The 25,486-nt window shown below is 37.0% G+C and overlaps 1 protein-coding gene across 1 annotated transcript in view; it reads left to right on the top strand.

Annotated features, from left to right (window-relative positions):
- The window catches only part of GALNT3 (polypeptide N-acetylgalactosaminyltransferase 3), a 37,941-nt gene that overhangs the window by 9,049 nt on the left and 3,406 nt on the right, over window positions 1-25,486 (top strand). The window contains exons 2-10 of the mRNA XM_007432118.3: window positions 3,245-3,833; window positions 6,077-6,249; window positions 7,939-8,088; window positions 10,758-10,992; window positions 12,312-12,429; window positions 12,805-13,005; window positions 21,249-21,380; window positions 22,760-22,861; window positions 25,299-25,451. Of these exons, the coding sequence (XP_007432180.1) occupies window positions 3,319-3,833; window positions 6,077-6,249; window positions 7,939-8,088; window positions 10,758-10,992; window positions 12,312-12,429; window positions 12,805-13,005; window positions 21,249-21,380; window positions 22,760-22,861; window positions 25,299-25,451 (1,779 nt within the window). The 5' untranslated portion in view covers window positions 3,245-3,318. The remainder of the gene's footprint in view (window positions 1-3,244; window positions 3,834-6,076; window positions 6,250-7,938; window positions 8,089-10,757; window positions 10,993-12,311; window positions 12,430-12,804; window positions 13,006-21,248; window positions 21,381-22,759; window positions 22,862-25,298; window positions 25,452-25,486) is intronic.

The raw sequence follows: 25,486 nt of genomic DNA, 5'->3' as shown, positions 1-25,486 counted from the left end.
TAAAGAAAAGGAAAAGAAAAAGTGAGATAAAGTAAAAGAAAAAGAAAAAATAGATAAAAAATAGATAACTTCCAATCTATCTCTGGTCTTAGGAATAATAAGAGTATCATAAGTGCTAGTTTTTAATGCATTAAGTAGGAATAATTCTTTGTCAAAACATATCCCATTACATTTATAATCTAATCTTCAAATCCCCATGTAAGCTTCACCCCACCTGCATTTTGCAAATAGTCCATCAATGGTTTCCATTCTTTAAGGTAATAATTATTTGAGTTTTCTTTTAATAAGCAAGTCAGTTTATCATTTTCTGCCATTTCCATCAGTTTTAACAACCATTCTTGTATTGTTGATAGTGTCTGGGTTTTCCAAAATTGTGCATACAAAAGTCTTGCTGCGGTAATCATATATTGAGTAATTCTAATAAGATGTTTTCCTATTTGAAAATCCATTATCCCCAGCAGGAATAATTCTGGTTTAAATGGAATCTGTATTTGTCCAACCTGCCATTTCTGAATAAGTTGTTGAGATGATGGTTGGATTCCAGCTACAGAGTATCCTGGATGAGATGGATTATTTCAGCCCCTCTCAGTCAGGATTCATGTATTGGTAACTCTTGTGGATGACCTGTGGTGAATGAGGAGGGAGAAGGTACATCTTTTGTCACTCCAATAGATAAAGTAATACATAGTCTGTACCACTGACTATGGTATCCTTTTGGATGGCCTGCAAGGATTGAGGATTGGAAACATTGCTGTGCTTTGTTTGTGCTTTTTCCTGAGCAGGCAGTTTCAGTCAGTTTTATTTGGGAAAGGAAACATTGAGCCTTTAGTCATTACAGTTTGACTGTCCCGGGGCTTAGCCGTCTGCCCTTCCCCCCCCTATTTTTTATTCAATCTCTACATGAAACCACTGGAAGACGTAATCTGCTGGGCTAGGGTCTGATATCAAAATGCTGGTGTAGCTTGTGCCCTTGTTACCTTCAGGACCATCTTCTTCATATAGAATCTGCTTGGTCTACCTAGTTGTTCAAGAGGCAATATTGCACTCCCAGAGAGATCAGAGTTGTAGGAACTAAAAAAAATAGCATTCTCAGTGGCAAGGTCCTTGCTATAGAACAGCTTACCCTCTGAGATTTGGCTGATCCACACCGTTTTATCCTTTAGGAAGCAGTTGAAAACTTTCTACTTCTGCAAGGGTTTGGGGGAATGAGTTTACAAAATTAGTTTTTTATAAAGTATTTTAGATTTAATAATTTTAGCATTTTCAGTTTTATAGATATTTTAATATTTTGAATTCTATGGATATTTTTATTGGATTATAACTGCCTAGTGTCATTCAAGGTGGTAGCATACAAATAATTGTAACTAATTAGTTATTAACTAATTACTGCTTTAATGTATCCCTTGTGGTCTTTCCCAATAACCAAAACTTTTTAATCATATATTTCTCGTTATATATTTTAACATTTCTTTATATAACTTTATTTTTTAATTAAGTGCCTTTACTCTTGTGATAGTGGACGAAATTTATAGCAGTGATGATGTATGTTTGTCTTAAGTTTTAAGTTAAAGGATGATCTTGGTTGCATGTTTCTGTAGCAACTATTATTCAGAGGCAGAGTTAATAAACATGCAGAATTAGGTAAACATTGACATAAAATGCTTATAATGCTGAAATTTCTGCAAAAAAAGTATTATGGCTAGGATGTCTGGAGCTTTGTTTTGTCCTAGCTGGAACTTAATCTATCAAGTCTGAATAAATTAACATAAGATACTTTACTTTGCTGATATGGCTCTGCCTCTCCTGAACTAGAATTCTCCTACATGTTAATAATTTCTTAAGAGACTTAACATGGATTATAATACTGAAGGGTGGTACAAATTTTCTTTTCTTTATGTATATACCTATTGGGCAACTCTCAGAGTAATTTGGTTATAGTAAATGGTATACACATTTTGGTGAATTTTTTGCTGTACAAAAACTAATATGTGAAACAGTTTTAAGACACAGGATTGCCAATCTTGCATGAGGCATATGGCTGAAAGACTAGCACACATCTGTTGTAGAGCAAGCATTTTTTCATTGCTACATGAGCGATCATCTCTAATATCTGACTGAGCAAGATGGTTATCAAATAATAAGTGTTACTTACTACTCTGATTTAGGCATAGTTCTTGTTCTCCAAAAGGAAAGTGCCTAGGAGATAGCAAACAAATTCAGAAATAATGTGAGAGACATACTGGTAAGTATCCATCCATCTGGAAAATTAGAATTGCTACCATGTCAAATAAATGCATAACATTGCAGTGCAGCTTATCTTCTCTGTCCTCTCAAGTGGCATACAACTGGATATAAATAATCTGTTGCTTAAAACTGCAACTACAGCTTTTTCTTTTCCTATCTGGCAATCAAAAATACAAGCAGAACTTACATTTAAAAAAGAAAAATGCAGTGGTTCTAATTAAAGTATAACTTTTGCCATTTGGGTGGTACTCTCTTAATATGTTTCACTGCTATTTCAATATGGATGTTTCTTCAAATAGAAATGATTTGCTGCCAGTAGGGAGATTGTGAAAATGGTTTTCTTAATCTTATTTGCAAAGGTCTTCAAACCATTCAAAGGTGTAAAAATGGTTCTGAAACATAGGTGATAATGCATATAGGGTACTGAAAGAGAAAATGGAGATTTAACTAGGGATGTGCAAAACATTTTGTCATTTTAGTTCCAAAATGGGCCATCTGAATGTTCCAGAAGTGATTCATCTTAGAAACAGGCATTGATAGAAAAGGGCCATTTTAAAGTTGGATGAAATCCAAAGCACTCAGAATGGAAGAAGTACCTATTTCAAAGTTGGAACACTTCCAAAACAGAATGGCTCATTTTGACGTTTGAACTGCCTGTTTCAGGGACGCAATTTGCCATAACAATGTTGTGAACTTCCTTGAGATCCATAGCCCCAAAGGGTTATCAATGGCTAATCATTAAAACTTGTAGAAGATCTGATCTAATAGATGTAAAAGAAAGTAGCTTAAGGGGCAGAAATAAGTTGGCAGGTGTATTTAATGAGGGTCTTAGGGGATTCAAATGCTGTAATAAATTTAGAAAAGGAACATGATTTCAGCAACCCTGAAATGTAGTACCTTACTTTGTGGATTTTTATTCTTATTCATTTAAATAATTACAACTACTTGTATGGGTAAACGTACATTGTAAGTATTATTAACATTTTAAAAAATCTTGCAGGTTTTACCATTTTGTGAACTTCTCTGTTTAAAAGAAAGAACATTATTTGAAGCACTTCTATATGTGGACTCTCCATGATGACTTACATAAGAATGCTAAGGCGCTTCATAATGAAACAGTTTTCCCAGAAGAAACTTTGGAAGTTTACCTTCATTATTTTTGTCTTCTTAATATTTTTGGTTTTGTTACAACGAGAAGTAGGTGTTCAAGAATTTAATGAAGAACCAGGAATGCCATCTCATGATGAAAAGAAAACTGTATTAGATCTAGTGTTAAACGCTGTGAACAACATTAAAGCTGCAAAACCAAAAATGCAAATTAAAGCACCTATTAGGCAGACTCAGAATGCTGGACAGAAGCACTGTTTACCAGGATATTATACAGCTGCTGAACTGACTCCTTACCTTGACCGTCCCCCTCAAGATCCTAATATGCCAGGGGCTTCTGGTAAAGCATTCAGAATGACCAGTTTAAGCCCAGAGGAACAGCAGGAGAAAGAGCATGGTGAAGAAAAGCACTGTTTTAATGCATTTGCAAGTGACAGGATTTCTTTACATCGAGATCTAGGACCAGACACACGACCTCCTGAGTATGTTGAAATGTATTTGGGTTTGAAAGCAAATATTCTGGTCTTTATTTAAAATATGTAAAATACTGAAAGAGTATTTTGAGCCTTCATTTCTATATTAAGATGTGATCTGTGACTACTGTTACTAGAATAATTGCTATCTACTAATTTTTACATCTGTACGTATAGCACATGTGGCTTTTCTGAAGTAATTATTTGGTGATAGCAAATAATGCATCTAAAAATGTTAAGAAATCTTGAAATAAATTTATATGGGATTAGAGCACTTCCATATACAGTGGGGCAAAAAAGTATTTAGTCAGCCACCAATTGTGCAAGTTCTCCCACTTAAAAAGATGAGAGAGGCCTGTAATTTTCATCATAGGTATACCTCAACTATGAGAGACAAAATGGGGGAAAAAATCCAGAAAATCACATTGTCTGATTTTTAAAGAATTTATTTGCAAATCATGGTGAAAATAAGTATTTGGTCAATATCAAAAGTTCATCTCAATACTTTGTTATATATCCTTTGTCGGCAATGACAGAGGTCAAACGTTTTCTGTAAGTCTTCACAAGGTTTTCACACACTGTTGCTGGTATTTTGGCCCATTCCTCCATGCAAATCTCCTCTAGAGCAGTGATGTTTTGGGGCTGTCGCTGGGCAACACGGACTTTCAACTCCCTCCAAAGGTTTTCCATGGGGTTGAGATCTGGAGACTGGCTAGGCCACTCCAGGACCTTGAAATGCTTCTTACGAAGCCACTCCTTCGTTGCCCGGGCAGTGTGTTTGGGATCATTGTCATGCTGAAAGACCCAGCCACGTTTCATCTTCAGCGCCCTTGCTGATGGAAGGAGGTGTTCACTCAAAATCTCACGATACATGGCCCCATTCATTCTTTCCTTTACACAGATCAGTCGTCCTGGTCCCTTTGCAGAACAGCAGCCCCAAAGCATGATGTTTCCACCCCCATGCTTCACAGTAGGTATGGTGTTCTTTGGATGCAACTCAGCATTCTCTCTCCTCCAAACACAACGAGTTGAGTTTAGACCAAAACGTTCTACTTTGGTTTCATCTGACCATATGACATTCTCCCAATCCTCTTCTGGATCATCCAAATGCTCTCTAGCAAACTTCAGACGGGCCTGGACATGTACTGGCTTAAGCAGGGGGACATGTCTGGCACTGCAGGATTTGAGTCCCTGGCAGCGTAGTGTGTTACTGATGGTAGCCTTTGTTACTTTGGTCCAAGCTCTCTGCAGGTCATTCACTAGGTCCCCCCGTGTGGTTCTGGGATTTTTGCTCACCGTTCTTGTGATCATTTTGACCCCACGGGGTGAGATCTTGCATGGAGCCCCAGATCAAGGGAGATTATCAGTGGTCTTGTATGTCTTCCATTTTCTAATTCTTGCTCCCACAGTTGATTTCTTCACACCAAGCTGCTTGCCTATTGCAAATTCAGTCTTCCCAGCCTGGTGCAGGTCTACAATTTTGTTTCTGGTGTCCTTCAACAGCTCTTTGGTCTTGGCCATAGTGGAGTTTGGAGTGTGACTGTTTGAGGTTGTGGACAGGTGTCTTTTATACTGATAACAAGGTCAAACAGGTGCCATTACTACAGGTAACAAGTGGAGGACAGAGGAGCCTCTTAAAGAAGTAGTTACAGGTCTGTGAGAGCCAGACATCTTGCTTGTTTGTAGGTGACCAAATACTTATTTTCCACCATGATTTGCAAATAAATTCTTTAAAAATCAGACAATGTGATTTTCTGGATTTTTTTTCCCCATTTTGTCTCTCATAGTTGAGGTATACCTATGATGAAAATTACAGGCCTCTCTCATCTTTTTAAGTGGGAGAACATGCACAATTGGTGGCTGACTAAATACTTTTTTGCCCCACTGTATTTAGAATACATTGATGAAGCAAGAAAGCAGCCATCACTCTTACTAACATGATTTTCCAGCGCTAGATGTCTTCTGTTTATTGTAAATTTAAACAAGTTAATTATGATACAGCTTTGTGGGCAATTATTTTAAATCTTTATATTCCTCTCACAATGTGATACATAGATTATCACTTTATTGTTAGAATTATGTTAGGAAATACCTGTGCCATGATGGTTCCTTTGCATGGCTTTGAAAGCAAGGGTTAAATAGTTCAACCACACATGCCAAGCTTGTTAACAGTGTTTTATCTGTGCCATGCCAGAGTATCAAGACCTGACATTTGTGATTCATATTTTGTTCACTATGGTTTTATCCTCTAGATGTATTGAGCAGAAGTTTAAACGCTGCCCTCCATTGCCTACTACAAGTGTTATCATAGTATTTCACAATGAAGCATGGTCAACTCTTCTGAGAACAGTTTTTAGTGTGATGTATACTTCCCCTGCAATATTATTGAAGGAAATAATTTTGGTGGATGATGCCAGTGTAGACGGTAAGATGCCATCTATGGGCTGTAGATTTTTTTTCATATTTAGTTTTTTCTAATTAATATATCCTGGAAATATACACATTTTACTTTCTTTGATAATGAAGGGACAACCCTTTCAAGGGATGAAATCCCCACCTCTCACCTACTGTACCTAAATTAATATACAGTGCAGATACATCCACATATAATTTTAAGCTCAATTTAGTTTTGTGTGTGTTTTCTTTTTGGCTCTGTTCAATCCAAGTCAAATTATGGTTAAGGAAGTTTACATCTAGGTCTAAATTGATCAAATTAGAATTGGAAATAATGTGCTGAAAGAGTTTTAAGAGTATGGTTGGATTAGTTGGTTTCATACAATGCTTGATGTGATACCAGACCTGATAAATAACTCTTCTAGCTATTGCTCTGTCTTGAAGGGCTGCTATGCTATAAAGACAGGAACACTTTTATTAATGAAGATGTTCCTTGGTGGGTGCAAAATAAAGATGGGAATTCTAAATCATATTTAGACATATTTACATTTAGAAGCTTAAAGATGGATGTATCTGAATTAAGTCACAGACTTCCTTTGCATGTTACACTTACCTAAGCTCATGTTGAAGAATAGAATGCATCAACTCATCCTGGTGGTTCCCCTACAAAAACCACTGCTGGCTGATTGAGGGCTTAACACATTGTCAGAATACAGGACGCACATTCTTTCTGCCCTCACCTAACCAGTAACTGAAGCCATTCATAGAATTGTGGGGAAACTCCATACTGCAAACAAGGAGATGGGTGGGCATATGTGGGCAACAAGTTATCCATCTTGGTTCTAAGCTAACCAGCAATATCTTTTTTGGTTTTCAAAAGGAAAAACTAGCTGATGTTACATGTTTAATCATATACTTAGTAGAATATGGCATAAGATGTGACCCTTTGTCTTGTTAATCAGTAGCTGTTTACCTTGTATATCAGCTGTCCTTTTTCCAGCTTTTTTCTTTTGTCTTCTAAAAGCATCATTCTGATTAGAGCAGCTCATTTTGTTGCTGATTCAGTGTTCTTTTTACATGACACTGCCACAACCATTCATGCAATTGCATAATATTCTAACAGTGCCTGTGTAGGACCTGGTGGAATGTTATTGCCCTGAATGAATGATAAATGCGATACACATTTTTGGGTAGATATTAAGGTTGGTTCCTGCTGCCTTCAGAGGTACTGGAGAATTGTGAGAAAGTATATATGAGTAATCCATATTGAGAACAGCTTTCTTAGACTATGTTCTTCATCAACAACTTACTCTCTTTCAAGGGTTTTAAAGCAGTGGCCTTAGTCTTTAAGTCAAGATGAGCTAACCTTTAATTCAATTATAAAGGAATTGATTGTAAAGCCAAATTGCTTTAAAATAATAGAAAATAATGTTTATTTGACTCCAACTATATATATGGATCACTTTTTCCAAAAGCATAATAATTAGCCAAAGCTTAACTTTACTAATAGATGTTAGTAGATGTTTTGCTGAATTAAGATGGTACTTGTTTGGTCACTTGTTCATTTTTTAATAATCAAATGATATGGAAGCTTTTAGAACTGTAACCATGGTCATTTAAATATTATATTTTTAGTTTTCTTTACTGAAGAGCTGAGCCTAACAAGTAAACTAATGTTGTTTTTGTTAAAGGTACAGATACTGACTTGTTCCCTTTTCAGACTACTTGCAGGATAAACTAGATGATTATGTGAAACAATTCCAAATAGTTAAAGTTGTCCGACAAAAGGAAAGAAAGGGGCTTATCACTGCTCGGTTGTTAGGTGCTTCAGTAGCTACCGGGGAAACCCTCACTTTTTTGGATGCACACTGTAAGTATGTCTAGATAGCTGACTGAACACTAGAGAAGCACAAAGTAATCTGAGACCAGATTATCCTATTTTGTCTTTGGATTTCCATTGTAATCTAAAATTGGGCTGCACTGACCTAGGGAAACTAGTACAGCTCATTTCAGGATCAAGTTACTGTACTTCTGGTGAACTCAGAATGGCCCATTTCCAGGTTGGAATGAATATTCTGAAGTCAAAGTGTTTCAGCTTCAAAACATGCTGCATGTCCCTACTGAACCTTAAAAAAATATTAAGGAATAATAGTGTTGTGAAAAACATGATAAAATACAGTAAATCAATAGTATTTATGTGACTTCCTTCTGGATTATGTTTTCTTAATTTAATTGAAACACTGCAGATGACATTTCTCATCCCGTTGGGGAGTAGCTTTTTGTTTCTTAAAAGCCAAAGTTAGCTTCTCAGTAGGTGTTTAAATATGTGGGGTTACATCATAAAATCTGGCATGCAAATGCATACTCTGGTTGGGATTTATAGTGCTACACAGGAACTGAGAACACAGAAGCTTTGGAATTCCATTCCTCCACTGCATCATCTAACAAGCTATTTCTCAAACTTAAGAACATTTAGAAGTTGCCATCATAACACATTATTTAGCATTTCAAAACTTGGGCTGTACACTTCTGAAGAGAGCTGAAGGCAGCATCCCAGCAGGATAAGCCTAGTGTGCAATAGTATACTATTGTATATAGCATAATTCAGAATTAGTTGCAGCACAAACACAATTTATAATTTACATTTACATGCAAATGTAAAGGCAAGCAATTACCCCTAGGTAACCCCCAAACCCAAGTTAATTCACATACATTGGTCCTGTTTTACAGTTGAAGAATTGCAATAAGTGGCCAATTCTAAATCAGTACAATAAGTGAATTCATGGCGGAGAATTGTTAGAAATAGTAGTTTGGTAAGAATACTTATGAGCATATGTATATTTTTTTCCTTCACCCTGTTTCTACCCATTAGAATAAAACCAAGACCAGTGCCAAGTAAATGGTATTATGATCATGACTAGAAAACACAAGTATTCTCTACCCTTCTGCAGAACCATTCGTGCCTGTCTAGCAACACCTAAAGATGTCAGGTACTGCTGACTGCTCACTTGTTAGAAGTGATTTCTCCATCAGATCTTCTAAAACTTTTATGAACTCTGACCAGGAATACGTTTCCAGTCTCAGGACCAAATCTTGGAATATGGAAAGAAAAACATCTCTGAAATTGTGCAGAATACTTTTCTTTCCTTGAATAACAGCAGGCTCCCACTTCCTTGCATGTTTAAAATTCAAGAACAGCTTGCTTCCAAGCACCTGCAGAGCTCAGTCTTTTCAGAATAAAGGTTAAACCAATATCACTTTTTAGTACCAAAAAGAACTAGTGAATACTGCCAGAATTTAACCAAAGCAGTTTTGTTAAGGTACAAGTAGAAGGGATCAGCACACATTGAAGAATACTGAGACTTAATTTGATTTTTTTTAAAAGTGGGAAAGAATGGGATATCCTGCCTAGAGCAAATACCAGTTCCTAACTGGCCCTTTCATTCCCCAAGCACCTAAAAAGGAATATTAAGTCCTGCTTTTCTTTATTATTTCCTCTCTCCTAGCTGTGATCACTAAATTTTAAACAACAGTATACAGTATTTGAAAAGTATTTTTTAATATTTAATGCTCCTCTCAGTTAATTCAAAATCCCTCCCAGTGATCATGAGAAATAAGAAACAAACCTAACCTGTAATAGAAGTGTTCAATTTTCTTTTGAGTACTTAGGTTTTTGACAAGAAAATTGAGTGTGAGGAAACAAAATGAGTAATTGAATCTTACTACTTTGTTTGCTTACCTTTATGTAATAGGCAAAGGCTTTGTATTTCCAGTTCTCTGGACTTAGACTTGGCTACTTGTAAAATGTATAGGGCAAGAAAGATGAAAAGAAAATGCAGCTGCTTCTTTAAAATTAATTTGTGGAGTTTCCCTAGGACAACTTTTGAAACTCTGGATAATTTTCTGCAGTTGATGGATATATATGCTGTTAAAAGAACTGCAGTTGAGCAAGAAATTAGACTCTGCTGATTTCAGAGAAGCACCTGAGTTTATTCACAGGTTTAGTTTTCCATTTTCTTACTTAAAACTAAATTAAAGCAATATTGTTAACATTGAGGAATCTAGAATTTGTCTACGTCTGTGTAAATCTTTTTTCTTGCACTTGTTTATGCCTTCATTTACACTTTGGCTATTATTTACCAAAATGTGTATTGAATTAAATATGAAAGCTGAAGAATCAAGAATGGCATTAATTTGGCTTATTCACAGGGTTAATTAAGAATTTCAGTATTTTTTACAATGTTTATTTCTCTATCTGGCTGCAGACACATTTAGTTTAATTCTTTTCTTTTGAATAACTTTCAGGCTAGGAAAACTATTTAAAACCCCTTATATTTTCCCTTGACCATACATATTTTAGTGGTACTTAATGATGCTTGTTTACAAACTGTCAAAAATACTTATGAAATTGATAAAAAATGTCCTGTGGAACTGTACTTAAAAATAATTTCCAGGGAGTAAAATCGTATTTACAGCTGCAGTGTATTTGAAGTGTTCTTGTGTATATGGAAAAACTGTATGCTAATTTCTGTCTTTTAGGTGAATGTTTTTATGGATGGCTAGAGCCTTTACTAGCCAGAATAGCTGAAAATTATACTTGTGTTGTAAGCCCTGATATTTCTTCTATTGATCTCAATACTTTTGAGTTTAATAAACCTTCTCCTTATGGTCAAAACCATAACAGAGGGAATTTTGACTGGAGTTTATCCTTTGGCTGGGAATCTCTTCCTGAACATGAAAACAAAAGGAGGAAAGATGAAACCTATCCTATTAAGTAAGTAATGAAACTTGAGTTATTAACATTTATGGATAGTTTTGTTATGCTAATTTTTTGGGAATAAAATACAAAAGAACAGAAGCTTCTATGTTTTTATATTATGTATCTGGCTATCTGGGTTTTGTATGTGTTGTTCACTTAAATGTATTTATTTGTACCCAAAGAAAGCCTAGCCCACTTAATGTTTAAAAACTTTAATAGACAAATAAGCTCTACCAATGGAAAAATGGTACATACAAACTGACATGTGATGGTTTTCTGAATAACTGCAATGCAACTTTTGAAAGTAGTCCATGCTGGCATGCCGAAGTGTGGAGGAATTTAGCTCAGGTATTGAGAAGGAGGTGGGAGAGGTGTAACATTTACTCAGCCCTGGGAAAGTAAGAAGTATGAGAAAGAAACTCAGAACAGCCCCACCATGACCTTTTTGTCTTTAAAGGAGGGTGGTGAAAGTTTTGGGCAAGTTTTCAAGATTCTGTTAATACATCCTACAACAATAAAGTAGATTCCTGGAATCCCTGCAGTGCCTGTTTTCTGACACTGCCTGAAAGGGTTGGCCTATCTCAAAGGGCTGACACCAAGGATCAGTAGTTTGATTAACTGTAAATAGAATGTAGATGTGGGGAGTTGATTTTAGAATGTTTACAGAATACAGTTTGGATATAATTCACTTGAAATTTGCATTAGATTTTATTTCTTTGTGATGACTGACTTTTGAAAAGTTATGGAACATGTGCACTTTTTTAATCATTTAACTTTACTGTAGCAGTACTAATGTATTAGGCTGGAAGAATGCCCAATCAAGTAAGTTTATTCATCCTCAGATACCCAAAGCCCCCAGTTTTTAGCCCCAGGAAAACTCTTGTCTGTTTTCTGATTTTGAAATGAATTATAAGTTCATACAGCAGTCATTTTCATAAATGCATGTTCCACTGCTGTAGATATGTTGCTTTTGCTGACTCTGATATAGAATTAAATTTAGTGGTGTCATTTTACTGACATATTGTTCTGATAGATAGAATAAATCCCACTGTTCTTTCACATTCGCTCCAAATTTTCTTCAAGAAGCTGGGATATGATAAGCAAAAGAACAGAATTAGACATTTCATTGTATGAGAGGTTGTCTGCTTTTGTAATACTGCATGTATCTCCTTAGTGCTGTTCAGTTGATCAGATTTACCTGAAGAAGGATAAGGTTTAGGGTCTTATATAAAAGAACCAATAAAATGTTCCAGTCAGATGGAGAAGTTCCTGGCTTCATAAATCAATCAATCTCTCTCTCTCTCTCTCTCTTCCCCCCCCCCTCCCTCTGGCAGATCACCAACTTTTGCAGGAGGTCTTTTTTCAATTTCAAAGGACTATTTTTATAGAATTGGAAGCTATGATGAAGAAATGGAAATATGGGGAGGAGAAAACATAGAAATGTCTTTCCGAGTAAGTTAATAGAATATTCACGTGTCTTTTATTGGCAAAGTGACTGACTATACTGGGATAAAACTTCTTAAACGTTTTAGCTCCACCCTGCAGACAGGGCAGATAAGTTAACTTAGCCTTGTGGAATTGATGGCCTTGAAAGGTAAAATGCCGTCTAGATTGTAGGAGTGGTATCCATAGCTTGGTCAGCACATTATTTATTAATTCTTGCTTTATTCATCTTAAATAACTACTTTGTTTTATTATTATGTATGTGGAAATACAACACTTTAAATTATATCTTTTCAGTACAGATGTGTTCCTGTAGCACTCTGGCCTGACAGCAGCTACTGATGGTTTTACTGAAGGTAGCCTAACGCAGCTCTTATTTTTCAGGTGTGGCAGTGTGGGGGGCAGTTGGAAATTATACCTTGCTCAGTTGTTGGCCATGTGTTTCGAAGCAAGAGCCCCCATACCTTTCCGAAAGGGACTCAAGTGATTACACGTAATCAAGTTCGCCTTGCAGAAGTTTGGATGGATGAATATAAATATATATTTTACCGGAGAAACACAGAAGCAACAAAAATTGTTAAACAAGTAGGTGGCGATGGTGGTGGTATTAGAAATCAGTTGCTTCATTGAAATTCTTGGTGAGCAAAAATTATTATTATTTAGGCACTATGTATGATTTGCTTTGCTTGGCAAAATATTGAATAGATATAATAGTACTGAGTTATATTTTACTTAATATTTTACAACATCTGAACTTGAGTAATTCAGTCAGGTGCATCTATCCTGTTTGGCTAGAACTGGAGTAATCTTTTGGAAGAATTTCATTAATTAAAATAAAAGAGTTGAGAAAACTTGAATTTGCTTTAAATAAATTAGAGCTAGTCAATTGAATGAATATTAGAAAGCTAGTTCTAGGAATATGCATCTTCATATATGTTTAAGTACTTTGGATAGGGACAATAAAGAATGTTGGTTTGTTTGGTAGGAAGGTTAAATATACTTGAATTTGTCAGAAAACTGTATGGAAGGGAAGCATTATCTCTAAATTGAGTTACTACCAGCTTATGTGCTAACAGTAAATCAAGTGGAAAGGAACAAATTCAGTTTTTAAGGCAAGCAACAGCAGAAGATAGCTTGCCGTTGTTCCTCTCCTAGTGAAATCAAGCTTCTGAATTCTGTATTAGAGCTTTGCACAAACTCAAAATGTATTATTAACTTTCCATTAGTGTACTGACAATTCATCACCTCTTTTAGACAAATGGAGTTGGTGGTGGCCATAATTTCTTACCTCCATGGAAGGAATTTATAATGGGCCTTTACTAGTATGTACTTATTCAGTTTTTTTTTTTTAAATCTTGTTATTTCAAGTACTTATTTATGAAGACTGTGTCTTAAGCAACTTAGGAAATCTTTAGAAGAAATATAAACATCATAAATTGAATGATTTAAATTTAAAGCTTTTATATTAAAACTATTTAAATATTTAAAATTGGATAACTGCAATTTCTATATGGCTCTAGCCTTTAGTAATTCTCTTCCGAGCTCCTATCAGCCAGGAAAAGGAATTCAGATTGTGTGTGTGTATAAATATAGACACAGATAGTTGTCTATTTTTTTAAACCTTTCCCTGCTGGGCTATATATTGCTAAAGCAGGTTCCTACATTTTCATTGCCATAGGAGAAGTGTTTTGTTTCTCCCCACTGGAGAATGTGACAAACAGCCCTTTTCACAATTTTAGTACTGAAGACGTGTGACTATTGTCCAGCAGAAGTGACTGTCTCCTTTCCAGAGTTGATTTAAGATGTATTGTCTAATATGGAAGAAACTACCACCACCTCTTCTGTCAGTCTCTAGGGATGACGTGGGAAATCTTGGGCACCAGTGCCTCAGAGCAGGGCTGCACAATATTTTGGGGACTGGGGTTCATAGTCAATGTTCAGATTTGTGCCAGAAGTCCCAGAATTGGCTAGGGCCAGATGAAAACATGTACAAGGCCAAAACTGGAATGGATAAAAATTATCATTGCTATCTTTTTCATTATTATAACTGGAACTGTTATCCCTCAGTATAATTATAATTAGGCACCAGTACTATTACCATCATTAGTTTCATCACAATTGCCAATATCACTCATGGCCATCATCACCGTCGTCATCACCCATCCTTTCAGTCTGCTGGCTCCTGGACAGCTGTATTGGTAGCTTACCATGTTGTCTCGAAAGAGGCAGGAACCAAAGATAGTCTCTTATAAATAGAGCATTTCTTTTGGTGGCTGATCATTTAAATCTTTTGGGGCTTCAGTTTAATGTTTTTCTCATGCCACGTAATTGCAGCTTGCCAGCCAAATTCAGTTGCTGCAAACTGTGGACCAGACAGATCAGACTGGGATGAAGGAAAAGTAATTTACAAAGGGTTTCTGAGGGCACAGAGTGAAACCTTTGGAGACCACCTACACCCTAGAGTTGCCCCCCGCTGTGTTAGAACATGGTGTTGCAAGCAGCATGGCCCCAGACATGGCCTAAATCAATGCTGCTTGGCTATCAGAGGGACAGATACTTCACATTTTCTTTACATTTTAAGGCTAAGCTCCTCAAGACCCCTGCTATCTAGCTTTCTGCTGCAACAAATGTCATAGCAGAAACTGATTTCAGAGAAACAGGCAGGGAAAGGGGGTTGCAATAGGGAAGCAGTGATGTGAGAATGGAAAAGCAGCTCGGCACTGATGTAAACCAGATGGGAAGTTGATAGGCAGACCAATGGTGTAATGCAAGCCAATCTGTTTCTTGTTTATTTATTCTTGTAATTATTCAAAGTATATCCTGCCTTTTCTTCAGGAGCTCAAGGTGCCATTCATAGCACTCCCTCTTCCAGTTTTCCCCACAAACAACTATATTGTGAGGTAGGTTGCCAGAAGCAAGAACCTCACCTTGCTTCAGGAACAAAATGGCTCTGTCTTTCAATTATTCTAAAGTTGGGAGAAGGACTTGGGGGTAATTTGTTTAAATGTTTAGATGCCCAGCATTTTATCTTTAAATACCCAAGTGGCAAATACCACAACTATCGTCCTTGCAAATGAGTGGGCTTTAGGGTTATAGCTTCATTTGGGTGACCATCCTAGTTGAGTGTTGTTATTATTCTAATTCTTTTTTAATTGCATTATATTTTGAACTATTGTATGCTGCCCAGAGTGTACGGTTTGGGGCAACCTATAAATACTGCTAAATAAATAAATACTCCAAATTTTGGATCTTCAGCTGAAGGAGTCATAGTTGACTATCAGACCAGTTAACTTAGTCAGATTTAAAATTGCCAGTCACCCTGACAGTGACCCTCTTCCTGGTGAACTGCACCTGGTTTTTTTTCAAGAAATCTCTTTTTCCTAGGGAGAAAAAAAAAAAAACTTCCCAAATTCAGTGCTGGAGGTTCAGCATTCTTGTGCAAGATGGTCTCAAAAAACAGAAGCAATTTGTTGCTGTGGTTAACTCAAAATCACTTCTTCATTTACACTCTGTTATTTTCTGAAACTTGTAGCAGCACCTTGGATCTTTATAACAAAATAGTGCAAATACTGCAACCTACCTTAATTGCCAGGAATCTACAGAAAACTCAAGATGGTCTGTCGTTCAAAGACCTGGTTTGATATAGAGTGTATAAATGCCGAAAGAGCTCTTATTAATGCATATCAAGTGTACTGAGACCACCCCTCATCCGTTCCTCCGCAGAATCTTATGTATCAAAAATGAAACAAAGAACTGCTCACAAGTGAGGCAAGCTATAAGGATGGCCGGGCAACAACTGATTACTGCATCTCAGCTAAAAATTCAGCACCTTTCTGTAGCGCTGTTGTATCTCACTCACTCCAAAAATCATCTCAATTTGATTGCCTCAACTTGCAGCAAAATGGGAGGTGTACTATTAGGCACTATGCAAAAGGGGCAAAGAAGTCATTCCTATGTTAACTCTGGACATGGACACGCACGCACACACATACCCCAGTGGCCACCAGCAATCTGTATGGAAATAGATTTGCTGGTAAAGCAGCTGAAGCCTGGTAAAGCCCCCAGGTACAATCACATAACAACAGAAGTAATCAGGAACAACATGGAATGGTGGGCCCCAATTCTATCTTCTTTTTTCTCTTTTATTGACCACACTGTATGTATCCTCAAATATTGGGAAATGGCAATAATAATACCTCTATTTAAGAAGGTTGAGGGAAGTTGCCTCAGAACTATAGACCTATCAGCCTGCTGACTGTAGTCAGCAAGTTGTGTGCCAGATTAGTTGTATGATTGATTAGTGGTTTAGATGGAGTCTGAAAATATTCTGGCAGAGCAAGAATTTGGCTTTCATCCTGGTTGTTCTGTTTTACACTTAGCCTGTTACACATGCTGCTCCCAGGTTTGGCTTATGGTCACTCACTCACACACTCACAGCCTGTTGAGGCACGCGGATCTTGTCAGCCCCCCTTGCTTTCTACCTGGGTTTTCCAGATAGGTGCAGCTGGAGTAAACAAGATACACAGCCCTGGTCAACAGCCAGAAAATAATTAGGGATACCCTTCGAACAGTCACTCATGCCCTTGTTATCTCCCAGATAGACTACTGCAATGCGCTCTACATGGGGCTACCCTTGAAGAGTATCCGGAAGCTACAGCTGGTCCAGAATGCAGCCTGTGGGCTATTGTTGGAGCCCCAAGGAGGGCCCATGTAACACCTCTGCTCCGTGAGCTGCATTGGGTGCCAATTTGCTTCCGGATCCAATTCAAGGTGTTGGTTATCACCTTTAAAGGCCTACATGGCATGGGACCAGGTTATCTAAGGGACTGCCTCTCCCCTATGACTTCAACCCATCCCACCCGATCACACAGAGAGGGCATGCTTCAGACCCCCAGTGAAAGAACTTCGACTGGCAGGGTCCAGAAGGCAGGCCTTCTCTGCGGTAGCCCCTGCTCTTTGGAACATTCTGCCCCCGGAGGTGCGATTAGTCCCCACACTCCTGGCCTTCCGTAAGGCTTTGAAGACCTGGTTCTGCCACCTGGCCTGGGGTGAGGTGGGAATACCTCAAGCATGGGGATGGCTAGCCCCATAGAGGCCTTCTGCCTCCAGCCTCAGATTTTTCATCCTCTTGGTTTTTCCTTCTTCTTTTTAGTAATGTTTTTAATTAAGGTTTTATGTATTTATATATTTTATGTTTTTAATGTTTGTTGTGAATCGCCCAGAGTTCCCCCATTGGGGGGAGATGGGTGATTGAAAAATTTAATAAATAAATAAATAAATAAATAACACACAAATCACTTCCAACCTAACTCTGAGGCACAAGAGGTTCTTTGTAATACATGGAGACCCAGTGAATTTAAAGGAACAGCAAAACTTTACTGGTTGCAAGGTACATTTGCTCTTTCTCATACACACATACACACGCACACTCATCCACACTTACCCACGTCCTTCCCAACTAGGCTGCCAGGCACTAGATAGAGGGATGGAAGCCTCCAAGTCTGGATCCAAAAATGATTCAGCTCAGATGACTCAGAGTGGGCAGGCTTTGGGACCCCATTTATCCCCAAAAGTCCTTGCTTGGTTGATTTACAAGTTGATGGGATTGGGGTGAGGGTTTCCATGTGCTCAGGCCCAACTTCTTTTGTCTGGCTGAGGTCCTTTGTTTCCTTAACGACTTGCTTCCTTCTTATCTACCTCCCCAAAGGGATCTCATAGGCAAGTTTCCTGGCTTTTGTCTTCTCTGCTTACCTGCCTGCTTCATATTTAGGTTATGGCAGCTTCAGCCTAGTCTCACAAGCCTTTATATTGAACCATGAAGCAGAAAAATACACCTCTAACAAAATTTATCTCTATATGTGACATTTGTTGATTTGTTGACCTGATCTCAAGGGAGAAGCTACAAATTGTTGTAAATTACCATTGGTCACTGTCTACTCCTGATGCTGAGACTATATGAAAATTCATATTTAAGGGTCTGCTGTAATACCCAAGGGCACATTGCTAAAGAAATTCCTATTTTCAGAAGTATTAGGCAGGGTTGCATCCTGGCTCGTCTTGGAATACTTTTATATGCAGATGATGTGGTAATTCTTTCCAAATTTTGGTAGGGCCGAAAAGAGTATTACATGCTCTTGCTTCTGTTGTAACAAACAATTTTTAGACATCAGCAATGATAAAACTAAATTAAATCAATAAATGCCCTAAATAGTAGATCTTTAGATGAAAGAGTCATAGTTGAATGTCACCCCGGAATTGGAGTGCTTTGTTGCTATATGAGAGTGTAAGGAAAGGAATAGGTCTGTTTGACCTTCCATTCATTGTCTTTCCTTTTTTCAATATTCCATGACTCAGCTACCTTCAGTTGTATAGTAATTTTTAGATTCCATAGCTTTATCCAGGTTGTATTTTACTACCATCCCTCCATTTTTCTGTTCTGTCCCAGGCTAGAAGTAAGAACTGTCTAAGTAAGACAGTGGGCAAATTTGTTATTTTAATCCAGATGAGATTTAGGCAACAGTTTGCTTCAAACAAAAGATAGCTGCAAAGGTAGGAATAGCTATCCTTAGTATTCATTATAAATCCAGAACTTCCTTCTCCAAATAATGAAATTAATTACTGTGGATAAATCCATGACATAGTTAGCATAGCTGGGACTTAGGCAACAGTTATACCACAAACAAAAGATATCAGCAAAACTGGAGAGCCCCTGGCTTAGTATTCAGTATCAATCCAGAATGTCCTTTTGTAAATAATGAAATGAGTTTCTCTGAAATCATAACTAAGCCATTAATATTTTGTAAGTTACTGTCATAACTAAATACAAAAGGGGATAAGTGTGATGGAATGGAATTATGAAGGCCAGACTCAGGGAGGGAAACATGCTCTTTCGTCTCCTGAGGGGTGAGGAAGAGAGAAGAGGATGAGGCTGGCACCTCCCTGAGGAATTCACTCTGATTTGACTTTGGGAACTGAGTTTCAGTCTGGGAAGATTCTTGCTAGAGGTTGTAGCTAATAAACATTGCTGAACTGAATCTGCATGGTCTCCTGGAGTTCCTTGGGCCTGACAATAAGGGAGCTTCTGGATGAGGAAGGAATTTACTTATAACCTAGTTACAAGAAATCAATTTATCTTACTGACAATCCATTTTTCTTTTTTTACATTTTATTTGCATTTTTTGTAAAAGCAAGAATTCACATTAATATTCATCACTCATAGAATGTCTGGTTAGTCATACATATATTTTCAAAGACTGTGAAATTAATATGTTTACATTTTAGTTAGTTTAACTAATTTTAAAAATGGAAACATATGGAAAATGAAATTTAAAGAATAATATAGATAGACCAAAGAGTTAAAATTCCTGGTATTAGAATGCTTATTCAGATACAGAAAAAGAAGTACATTCTTCAGACTGTTGTATAATTGACAGAGAGTGGATATTCTTCCATCCTTATAATATTAACCTTTCTACAGTTGTAGGAGTATGTAATGTCCATTTCCTTCGTCCTCTTGTAGTTGGCTTACCATTGGTTTATATTTCAAAAGAGATGAGCATCTATGAAAAACAGTGTGTCTTCTAAAACAAAATTATTGGATAACTTCTAGACAAAAGGGAGAAATGTTGGCATATGACCAAATCATATGAATCCGTGTTGTGTTTTTGAGCATCGCATCTCCAGCAATTAGTTGAGTTCCTCTGTTTCTTCCTGAAAAAAAGTGTATAAGTGTTTGATATACATGAAATATTTTTGTTAATAGTTATTATAAATCTATAAAATATGAGTATGAATATCAAAATAATTTTCTATTACTGTGGATATATTGAACAAGTCCTTATTCTATGTCTACCTATACTCTTAAATATTATTTGTGTAATTTAAGAACCTTTTTAAAATAATAGTTGGGGGGGTATTATTTTGTAGAGCCTGTTAACTCCTGTATAAATGACGTGTTTTAGCTGTTTGTTTGTTTGTTTGTTTCTTTGTTATTTGAACCGGACATATTGCCACTCAGTTCTTTTTGACAAATTATTTTTTATGTTGCAGCTCATGTGGGAACAATTATCTGAAATCTATTAATTGACTATAATATGCAGTCTGCATTCCACCCATGTCCTCCAACAAAAAGATTTCCTTGCAGTTTTCAAATTTGATTCCCTTCCCCCCCCCCTTTGTTAATTTAGTATGATTATAAGGATTAAACCTCTCTGGAGGCCAATGTATATAGAAGGAAGAGGAATTCCACATTTCTCAAAATAATTGGTTCCTAAACCATGGATGTGTATTTCTTTACTGTATTGTTGTTGTTGTTTGTTGTTGTTAACATATTAACATAAGTTAAACTATGTAACTTTTAATCTCATTTGTTCTTTTAAGAAAACCAAATTGTAAGAATAAGGCCCTCTTTTATGGTCCATCATGATAAGGATTCTGTTTTATTACTAACTTGCTTCCCAACCTTGCAACTTCTGGATGTGTGGACTTCAGCTCCCAGAATTCCCTAGCTGGCATGGCCAATCGTAAGAATTCGGGGAGTCCACATAGATAGCTGTTGTCAAGCTTGCTAAATGTGGTAGATATAGAGCAGGGCCGCCTCAGGCCATAGAGACCACCACTCTTTCCTTAAAGACAAATATGGCAAATATGGCAATGGGCTGTTATCTTTCTCAGTTACATCATTCCCTCTCTTTTCAGTCTTAGAAAGTACTTTTACATTTGTTTAATCAAATTAATTTGCAAATCACTCTTGTTTAAAAGGACTATTTCTAATGAAATTCACTTTCAATTTTTTTCTGCATACTAATTATTTAGCATTGTTTCAACAGAAAACATTTGGTAATCTCTCAAAAAGACACGAATTAAGACAACAATTACAATGTAAAAATTTTACCTGGTACCTAAGCAATGTTTTCCCTGAGGCATATGTACCAGACTTGAATCCTACATTATATGGATTTGTGAGTATATATATATATATCTATATTTATACAAATATCTATATTTTTAAAAATCCAAAGTAAATACGGGGGGGGGGGTCTTGTTATGGACAATCTTATTATCTGCAGTTGATAAGGAAAGACCAGACCTTGGCAGCATATGTGTAAACATTTTTCTGTTTCCACAGTTGTAGTCTTGGCTTTTTGTTGTTTTGTGCATGTACAGAATGGCAGACAGGTGTCTGTAAATATATATATGGAGTTCTTGGTGCTCTCTGAGCTTGGTTGTTTGCTTTCAGACATTTCATTACCCAACTAGGTAACATTAGGTAACTCGCACTGATGATGTTATGTAGTTGGGTAATGAAATGTCTGCAAGCAAACAATCAAGCTCAGAGAGCACCCAGAACTCTACAGTTCAACCCTGAGCTACAGATATTCTCTTCTATTGGAAATATATATACACATACATACATACACACACATAGATATTCATATGCATATATGTGTGTGTGTGTGTGATTTTTTCAAGTGTTAAGAAGTTTGCATGAAGTATCTATATTTGCTTCTCCTTGACTTGTCACCGCAGTTCTCACTGGATAAGCCTAATCATGTAGCTTCCTCGCAGCAGCTGGCCACCTTCAAAGTAATTCACTCTAGTGATGGAAGGAGTCACCCACTCATACCACAGAACTCATGCTGGATTCTCCACACAGCTTCTTCATCATCTTCATGGAGGGGCCTCTCAATTGTGCCACTGGATGCTAAAATTGCCCACAAACTGATCATGGAGCTGAAAACTGCAAATTGTCTGCAGGTAATACTAGCATCCAGCAGCATGATCAAGATGATCCTCCACCAAGATTGTGAAACAGCTGTATGGCTCACACTCACTTCGAAGACTGCATATTGCAGAGCTATGGTGTGGACGATAGGCAGCATTAGTACCTAGCAGCACAATCAAGAGGCCCCTCCACTGAATATATAAGAGTCATGCAGAGCATAAAAGCTAGCATGAACCATGTGGTGCAAGTGAGAAGACTCTCTTATTCATCAGTTGAGCAACTTGTTCCATGAGGGAAAATCAGTTGCTATGCAGAAGCCACATACTAGAGCCTTGTGACTGGGTTGAGATCCACCACAACCAAGCAAGGAGAAGAAAGAACAAACACTGGTACGTTATGCAAATGGCTTCTATGGGAAGAAGGAGCAAGTTTTCATGGGAAGAAGAGGATGACTATAGGTTCTGAAACCGAAAGCCTCAATTTCCATGAACTCAAGGTTTTGTTATTTGTACTTTTACTCTCAAATGCACCCCTCACAAATAAAGAGGACCGTCTGTGTACAGTAGTTAACCATACTACTCTAGACATATGATTCCATTTCAACTTTCTGTTTAGCTAAAAAATGTTGGAAGAAGAGCATGTCTGGATGCTGGAGAAAATAATTTAGGCGGCAAACCATTAATTATGTATACTTGTCATGGGCTTGGAGGAAACCAGGTAAAATTACTTTATATATGTGTATACATACCTACATACATGCATACATACATAGATACATGATACAGATAAACATACAACTTTATGCTCTTTCTGTACTTTTCTAAACTTGTCACTGTCTCATTACTACAAGATCTATAAAGACAATTACTGTTAAGCTTCCTCTGAAATAGGAAACTACAGAATAGCATTGGTCTTCAGTGCTCTTTCAGGTCAAACAGGGTGACTATTTGGTCCCAAAGATCTTTCAAGCTATCTGTTAACATAATGCCCTCTAAAATCTTTTGGAGCACAGTAGAAAAATTGCTGTAGAAAGGATTCCTTAAGGACAGGGAATTATTGTCAAATTAGTTTGCATGTTTCACTGGTATACAATTAAGTTTTTACCTACATAATAGATGTATTTGCAACCCTTACCAAGTAGCCATCTATATTTTAGTCTAATGTATTGCATAAACCCAGGCCATATGGTTAGTTTCTGATTCACTGTGAACCATAAAATTGGGTTAATTGAATTAGTTAACCATGGGTAAACCATTGTTTAGATATAGAAATTAGATAACATAATAATACTTTTTAAATATTTAAATAAGAACAAACACATCAATATTCTACTCTAGATTTGTTTAATGGACGTTGCTGAACACTTAACACTGAAAGGTATGGGGGGGCCATCATTTCTTTCTTGACTAGCAAGGAAGTCAAGGGAGCTTGCAGCCTGGGGAGTTCTAGGCACTGTTAGCTCCCCACAGAATACTCTTATGAACTAACACTGCATCATTCTGTAATAGTATTATATCATGCCAGGAGTATTGTGAAGAAATTAAAATGGTAGGTGGCAGCTACAGTTGCCTCTTGTTGAGTAGGAGATTGTGTGTTCCACCTGTGCAACAGTGATAGTAAAACATACACATACATATACATAAAGTATAGTATACTACTGCACTCATCTGCCAAAGTAAGGGCAGTTCCAGGACAAGTGCAAATCTTCTAATAACTGTGGGCTAATAGCTTTGATTTTGATTTCTCTAAAGTTCTTTTTGACCACTTTACACTAGTTCCTCTTGCTGTTTCTGTCTCTGCTTCAGCTCTCTGGCCTTTGTCTGTGCTATCTTTCCTGCCTTGTAAACTTGATAACCTTGACTCTTCCTTTCTACTTCCTCTCCTGCTTTTTTCCTTTCCTCTAGAAGTTTCAAGGAGAGAGCCAGTGTGTGATTGAGCAACCAGGCCCGAGTCATCTGTCCTGTCATACTTAGAACCTCATGCTGGGAGGTCAGAGAGATCTTCCTTGAACTAAAAACCACCTACTATTTTGAGTATTTTGCATTTCTAAATGGGTGAATGTCTAATGAGCATTCCTGGACACACAGCCAGTGGGTCAGGGCTTGTTTACAACATGTAGCATCTTCCCCAGAACCTGTGGATAAGAATTCAGTTTCTTTATTCACCAGCAGTACTGAGCAATCTGCAAGCCTTCTTTTGTTCTCCTGTGAAATGGTATCTTTTGTCAAAGGATGAAGAACAGTATAATATTTTAGAATGCATGTGTCGATAGGCTAAACTAGTGAAAGATGTTCCAGTACTAGATTTCAGCTGCGGATATTTCTTATTACACAGTTAAAGCATTTGCTAAATATCAGAGCAAAAAACTCTTCTATCTTTGTCATTGATTGATACTTTCAGTATGACTTGGCCAAAACTAACCCCTACATCTTTCAGAATTTAATAGTAATAAATAAATCTTAAACTTACATCTTCTTCTGAAATTGCTGGAATTTCTTCATCATTTAAAAGGTTGTTAATTACAGGATTATTAGCTATTCCACTGACTTTCAGGCTAACCCTGCTCTCTACAAATTAGTTTCTTAGGAATATGCCACAGATACATATATACTTCTCCACATTTCTCTGCTTTGCATATCTTGAAGGAAATTGTATTTTAGCATTAATTCAATCTTTTAAATAGACAATGTCAGCCTTTCTCAACTGGGGTTCCATAAGAGATTGTGATTGAAAAACAAATAGTTTTTTTTTTAACTTCCCACACCACTCAATGCCAGTGCTTACAGTGGTGGGAATTTTTACATGCAGCAATTCAGCTGTCAGCCTGCCACTTTGTTGCTGTAAATGTTGTGAAACATGGATTGTGTAGGTTAGAAGTGAATTGTATTGTGAAGCTCTCATATTTTTGGCAGTTTTTATGCAGGGGCTTCTTGAGACCTGAACATTATTTCAAGGGCTCCATCAAGGTAAAAAGGTTGAGAAAGGCTGGATTATGTTATAGGCAATTACCTTTTCCAGTTCTCATCACTGTTCGGTGGCATAAATACATAATTTGCAAAATGCAATGGAGTTTGATTAATATTTATTTGGAAATTAGATAAAGCAATGAATTTGTATCATTCTTTTGAGTGATGACTGACATTTGTTTATGTAGTATTTTGAGTACACTGCATACCATGAAATTAGACACAATATCCAGAAGGAGCTATGCCTACATGGTTCTCAAGGAGTAGTACAACTTCATGAGTGTGGTTTCAAAGGAAAGAAGAGCAGGACTCCTGCAGAAGAGAAATGGGAGATCCGAAAGGTATTTTTCTACAAAATAATGTGTTTATTTAATGT

The sequence above is a fragment of the Python bivittatus genome, unplaced genomic scaffold (genome assembly GCF_059951505.1).
Source record: "Python bivittatus isolate LINGU-HERP-01145 unplaced genomic scaffold, Pbiv_v1 ctg000480_np1212, whole genome shotgun sequence".
Classification (NCBI taxonomy): domain Eukaryota; kingdom Metazoa; phylum Chordata; class Lepidosauria; order Squamata; family Pythonidae; genus Python; species Python bivittatus.
The sequence above is the reverse complement of the archived record's forward strand: the minus strand, read 5'-3'. Positions and strand labels throughout refer to the sequence as shown.